The sequence below is a fragment of the Nannospalax galili genome, unplaced genomic scaffold (assembly GCF_000622305.1).
Source record: "Nannospalax galili isolate Female #2095 unplaced genomic scaffold, S.galili_v1.0 scaffold212, whole genome shotgun sequence".
NCBI lineage: Eukaryota > Metazoa > Chordata > Mammalia > Rodentia > Spalacidae > Nannospalax > Nannospalax galili.
Window position 1 is genome coordinate 2,047,997 of NW_008333884.1, and position 6,198 is coordinate 2,054,194.

At 48.4% G+C, this 6,198-nt stretch overlaps 1 protein-coding gene across 1 annotated transcript in view; it reads left to right on the plus strand.

Moving 5' to 3' along the window:
* The first annotated feature begins 1,156 nt into the window (after positions 1 to 1,156).
* Positions 1,157 to 6,198, plus strand: part of Nxn (nucleoredoxin) — a 155,812-nt gene continuing 150,770 nt past the window's right edge. The window contains exon 1 of the mRNA XM_008828827.2: positions 1,157 to 1,640. Coding sequence (XP_008827049.1) covers positions 1,269 to 1,640 — 372 coding nt within the window. The 5' untranslated portion in view covers positions 1,157 to 1,268. The remainder of the gene's footprint in view (positions 1,641 to 6,198) is intronic.

Here is a 6,198-nt window from a genome sequence, read left to right on the forward strand (position 1 = left end):
CAGGGGAGGAAGCCAAAAATATTCTCCTTTCTAGAAGTTTTGTCTTTTACACCTTGTGTTCTGGTACAACTTTCTCTATTTCACTCTTCCATTAGATGGCGGTAGGTGCTCAAGAAATAATTTTCAAAGCCATGGACGCGTGAGGGCGGTTGGGTTTTCTTTTTCTTTTTTCTTTCTTCTTTTTTTTTTTTGTCTTTTAAATATGTTACTGTGCTTGGTAGCTGAGCTGGTACGCACCAGTGGTCCCCTAGAAGGGCTGGGAGGCATGTCCTGTGTGTGTGCCTGGGGATGGTGGGGAGGTCAGGAGACTTGCTACAAGCTACTGGTTTAATCAAAGTTCTTCCTAACTATTGGGGAGCATCTTACCATCTGGGGGATAAAAAGAAAGATCCTTCGAATTTTTGTCAACTACCACAGACCTGAGATAAGCTATGGAGCCGAGTAAGGAGAGCAGCCAGCACTGATCTGGAGACGCTGCGCCATCTGTTGCATACATTTCTGGAGATGGGGAATGGTTCCAGCGACCTGTGGACTGAAATCCCACACTGTGACTTGCATTCAATCCACAAGTATTTATGAATTCTCTCTCGTGTGCCTGGCACCCCATCAGAAGCTTCACAAGAAATAGAAGAGGTGGCGCCCACCAGTCTACTTTATAATAGCAATCACAAAACATAGAACGTCTGAGCAAGACCTGGCCTGACAAAATGACGTTTTGTGGTGAAGAACCTTATATCCTTGAAGTTTTACAAGAGGTTATTGGGGTCCGAAGTGGTATCAGGATTAGTGTAGGGAGTGAGAGAAGAGGAGGAAAAGGAGAAAGACCTGGTGCAGAACTCTAGTGATGGGGGACGCCTTTGGAAAAGTGTGGAGAGGATTTAGAACTGGAAGGGGAAAGGAAATAGCAGGCTCTGCCGCTTCTGAGAGCAGGGGCTCAGCGGACCCTTCTTAGGCCCAGCCTTTCTGTTCATGGTGGAGAATGCAGGTCAGGTTTCTTACTTTGGCCATGTCCAGTAGGCCCTCGCTTCCACGCCCAGGCGCCAGCTGCTGCGGACCTTGACTGGGCGGACCCTAACTGGGCTGCCTGCGGAACCAAGAACTGCCACGGAGGGGGCGTGGCGAGCGAGGGGGCGTGGTGCGGGCGGGCCTGGTGGGCGGGGCTCTCCTCTCCCCCGCGCTCGCCGCCGCTGCCTCCGCCCGCCGCGCGGACCAGCGAGCCGGGTAGCAGCCGCCCGCCCGCCCGCGTGTCGGGGCTGCGGTGGGCCAGGATGTCGGGCTTCCTGGAAGAGCTGCTCGGCGAGAAGCTGGTGACGGGCGGCGGCGAGGAGGTGGACGTGCACTCGCTGGGCGCCCGTGGCATCTCGCTGCTGGGGCTCTACTTCGGCTGCAGCCTGAGCGCCCCCTGCGCGCAGCTCAGCGCCAGCCTGGCCGCCTTCTACGGCCGTCTGCGAGGGGACTCGGCGGCCGGGCCGGGGGCTGGGGCCGGGGCCGGGCCGGGGGCCGGGGCGGCCGCGGAGCCCGAGCCTCGGCGCCGCCTGGAGATAGTCTTCGTGTCCTCGGACCAGGACCAGCGGCAGTGGCAGGACTTCGTGCGGGACATGCCGTGGCTGGCGCTGCCCTACAAGGAGAAGCACAGGAAGGTGAGCGGGGCGGCCGCGGGCCTGGCGGCGCCCCCGACCTCCTAGCACGGTCCGCGCGCTCCCGGGAGCAGGGTCCCCCGGCCCGCCTTCTCCATCTTGGCCGACGCCTCCCCTGGCGCCCCTCTCTGCGCCGGCACCCCCATCCCAGAGCCCCGCCGGGCTAGGGCGCTCGTGGCAACTCCTCGGTTGCCGGTGCCAGGCTGCGCCCACACTGGGAAGTTTGACACACCGGACCTGGGCTTAAACTGGGACTCCGGGAGCCTCCCACGTCCTCGGGCTGGGAGTCCTGCGTGGGGATGGCTGTGCTCTGGGATCCCTACTCCCAGACCCCACCCCGCCCCCCGCGAGGTGCGGGAGGGCCCTCTTCCCCCGACCACTTGACTCCCAGCAGATACCTGTAGTGGGTGGGGGAGGGCACTAGCCCCCTACCCATAATGCCCAATCCAGGAAGTTTCCTTTCTTTCCCAGAGCGGTCTGCCTTCCTGGGGCCCCCTCTCCCTATCTAGGGACCTGGAGCGGGCGGCTGACGGTTGCTTTCGGGGAGTAGGGAGCTCAGCCCTCTACCCTTTTCTCTTCCCTCGGCCCCCGCCCCGCCCCCGGGCTGAGTTAGGGGCCACCGGGGAGCTTTTCATTGTCTGGCTGTCCAGAGATCCTCCCGGGCCCAGAAGAGCCCCGTCCTTGTAGATCCGGGAGTTTCGTGGTGGGCCACTGCTGTCTTGGCATGCTTCGAATTAAATGCAGAACTGATCCCATCGGTGCAGATGAATGACTGGAGGAGCTAGGACTTGGAATTTATACTTTGCTGTCAACTTCCCGTTCCTTCCAGTTTGCTGGCTGAAATTAGTTTTTTGAGTGTATCTGTTGGATGAAGACGTCTCTTTCAGTAAAATAATTTCAGGACATTTTGTAATGAGTGGTAATAGAGAAAAAGTTTTGGCGTGCTCTTGCTTAATTCGCGGGTCTGATGCAATGTGTGAATCCAGCCCATTCGTTTTCTGAGGAGAATCTCAGTTTATGGTGTGTACAGGAGGAGGGCTATCCCGAGGTGTTTAGGTTTCTCTAGGGAAATTTGTAACGCATGCCATGTGTTTCTTTTATGTGTACAGAATCTTGGTGAGAAGCATGATTTAGATTTAGTGAGAGCAAAAGGTTTATACTTTGACCCCGAATGTCTTGAGTAAATCATCCATGCTAAAGCAGTAGTGTACAGTACATATCTGAGATTCAAAACATGAAATATTAGTTGAAGAAATACAGTTTGTAAATTTAACATTGAAAAAACATGGGTCCACTAGCCACACAGAAGCAAGAGTTTGCATCTTGACCGATTCTTAAGGTTTTTTTGTCCGTTTGATTTATATGCCTGTTAGGGTTTGAGTGTGCATGACTAGTACTTTTTGCTTAAAAATATGGGAATCCTTTGTTTCCTTGGTGGTTGTTTTGGGGATCCTTTTGGGAAGAAATAATGTTCAGAAAATGATTTAATTAAGTTTTTTTTTTCATTATCATGGTGTGCTGCTGTTGTAGACCAAAATCTGTTTAAAATAATGTCCTTATTGGGCAATACAAATGACTTCTAGCCTGAAAACATAAAATGAATGGCAAAATGTTACAGATTTAAGGCCTACTGTAGTTTTTTTTTTTTTCTTTTTTCTTTTTGAGACAGGGTCTCCCTGTAGCTCCAGCTGTCCTAGAACTCACTGTGTAAGACCAGGCTGGCCATGAACTCACAGAGATCTGCCTGCCTCTGCCTCCCTAGTGCTGGAATTGGCTTACTGTAGTTTTTATACACAGGAAAATATAATTGCTGGATAGTAAGAACAGGGAGCAAATAGACATGTTTAGAAATGCTTAAAGCTTATTCTCCCCACCCCACCCCCACCCCCAAGCCTTGCCTGGCTCTCTATCCTGGCTAGTCCCTTTACATAAAAAAAGAAAATGAGGGGAAAATAAAAAGTTCTGTAGCCCTAGGCTCCTGGTTCTACCCATATGAGCAGCAGGCTCTCTTGTGAAAATACACTTCAGGATGCTGGATGTACCTAAACCATGTGAACCGAGCATCTTGAACATTCCTTCCTTCCTTCCTTCCTTCCTTCCTTCCTTCCTTCCTTCCTTCTTTCTTTCTTTCTTTCTTTCTTTCTTTCTTTCTTTCTTCGTGTGTGGTGCTAGGGATCAAATCTCATGCATGCTAAACATGTACATATTCCGTCACTGAGCTACACATCCCCAAATCCCCCAGATTTATTTTTTGTGCTGATTTTCAAAATCACATCGTATAGTTCATTTTGTTCTCTAAAACCAGACCAGTTTTGGAAGCTCCTCCATGGTGGCAACTCAATATCTGATCTCAGAAACATTCTTTTCCATGGTGATGTATACCAGGTCGAAAGGCCCCAGCTGTGTTTCTTATGAAAAACATACTTGGAAATTGAAAGGGATTTGTACTTGCTTTGGAAAGAATTGTTTCTCACCTGAAAACCAAAGAGGTGTAAACCAAATTCCTCTTCTGTAACCACGTTTTTATGTTCCTCAGTTTGAAATTGGGGTGCACAGAAATCTCTGAGTTTTAATGCAGATTTTACTATAAGAAAATGAAAAGCCAGAGCAACCCAGTTCAGGACCTTCATGGGTGAACACTTAACTTTTTTTGTTGATATATCTGTTCATACTGTTTTACCAACCATAAAAATAGCTTTAAAGACGGGAATTTTGTTTTACGCTGAAGGGAAACCAAAGTTCCAGATTAAATTTTTTAAAAAAGTTCTCATTAACATTTTTTTTTAAAAATCATTTGTGTGCTTCTTCCCACTGGGATAACAAAGGGTATGGTTCTAATTAGTTATTGGCTGGCATTTCTTTATAGAAAATTGAAAAATTATGGTGAGGAAAGAAAATGTTGTGTGGCATTTCTTTTTCTTTTATTAATTTCTCCTTTTTATAGTGAGAAAGTCTGGGGATGACCATATATGTTCAGCCTGCATTTTGCCTGGCTTCTCTCCCCCTTCATTGGAGCTGTGAGAAAACATGAAGTAAAGGGGTTCCAGTATCATCGTTTTTTCTTTATGGAAGGTTGTCCTGTTTCTGCTTGTTTTAGTGGTAGGTCCAAAAGTAATTGAAGCTTTTTTTTTTCCTTTCTGACTTTCAGAACATACATATTATATAGCTATATAGAAATTGTAATTAGATGATAATAGAACTTTGAGTGCACTTATAAGAGCAGCTTTGTCAGGAATCCTGTAATCCTGAAGTTAAGGCGGTTGGGCTTGTTTTAATAAGTAGGTTGGTGGATGTTTTTCAGATTTCTAAAGAGAGAGAATGTGATGAATTGTTGGAAATTGGTGATGATTTGGACTTTTGGATTGGGGCTGTCTTTTCTTTTTTCTTTTCTTTTTTTGTTTGTCTTTTTGAAGCAGGGTCTCCCTGTAGCCCCAGCTGTCCTGGAACTTACTATGTAGACCAGGCTGGCCTTGAACTCACAGAGATGCGCCTGCCTCTGGCTCCTAAGTGCTGGGACTACAGGCGTGCTCCACCATGCCCGGCTGGGGCTGTCTTTTTAGATGAGTAGAAATTACTTAGTGGTCAAAACTGGAGACTGTCTCCAAGATAACTTAGGGATCACAGAAGTGAGCACCAATTTTGGTTTTAAAGCCATAGGACCCAAGTTTGCCTGGGCTGGACACCTGATGGAAAGCATTTGGTCACTGTGGGTGCTCTGACATCAGGGGGTGCAAGCCACTGACCTCCTTCTAGACAGGTGTATCTAGGGTCTGGTTTGGTCCCTAAGTTTTCTGTATGACAGGGATAGAGGAAGACAAGTTGGAGAAAAGAAGTCAGGATGGGAAAGCATCGGGGTCGGGGGCTCTGGTCCAACATCATGGTTTACTTGGCTAGGGTAAGTGGAACCATCCTGCAGCTGCCCTGTCTAGGCTCTGTCAGGGTTGGCTGTTTGCTCTGACTTCTAGCTGTGTTGTTTTTTTGGGGGGGGTGGGGGGTGTAGACTAAATCTGAGGCATGGCCTGGGCTTTACCTTGGACACTTTGAGTGTGACAAGATCTGGTGCCAACTGTCTTCAACTTCCATCTGGCTTTCCTCTTAACCACTCCTTGGCCTATAAGAGAATGCTGACATGTCCTCTTGTCTTGCCTTACTCCCTTTCAAGACAGTGAAGGATGGCAAAAAGATACAGCTTTGAAAGGTAGAGGTTTCTGCCTTGTTCCTACAGAGCCTCAACTAGCCAGGACAGGCTTTTGTTGGAGACTATGTTTCCAGGATTTTCAACCAGCCTAATAAGAGATAACAGTCCAATTAAAGTAATCAGACCTATGTCAGTGCTATATTCCTGGAGAGCTTTTTTTTTGGTCTTTTTGAGACAGTTTTCCTATAGCCCCAGCTGTCCTGGAACTCACTACGTAGACCAGGCTGGCCTTGAACTCACAGAGATACTCCTGCGTCTGCCTCCCGAGTGCTGGGATTAAATTAGGTGTACACCACCACGCCCAGCTTTTTTTTTTTTTTTTTTTTTTTTTTTTTTTTAAAAAACGGGGTTTCCTTGTCCCCT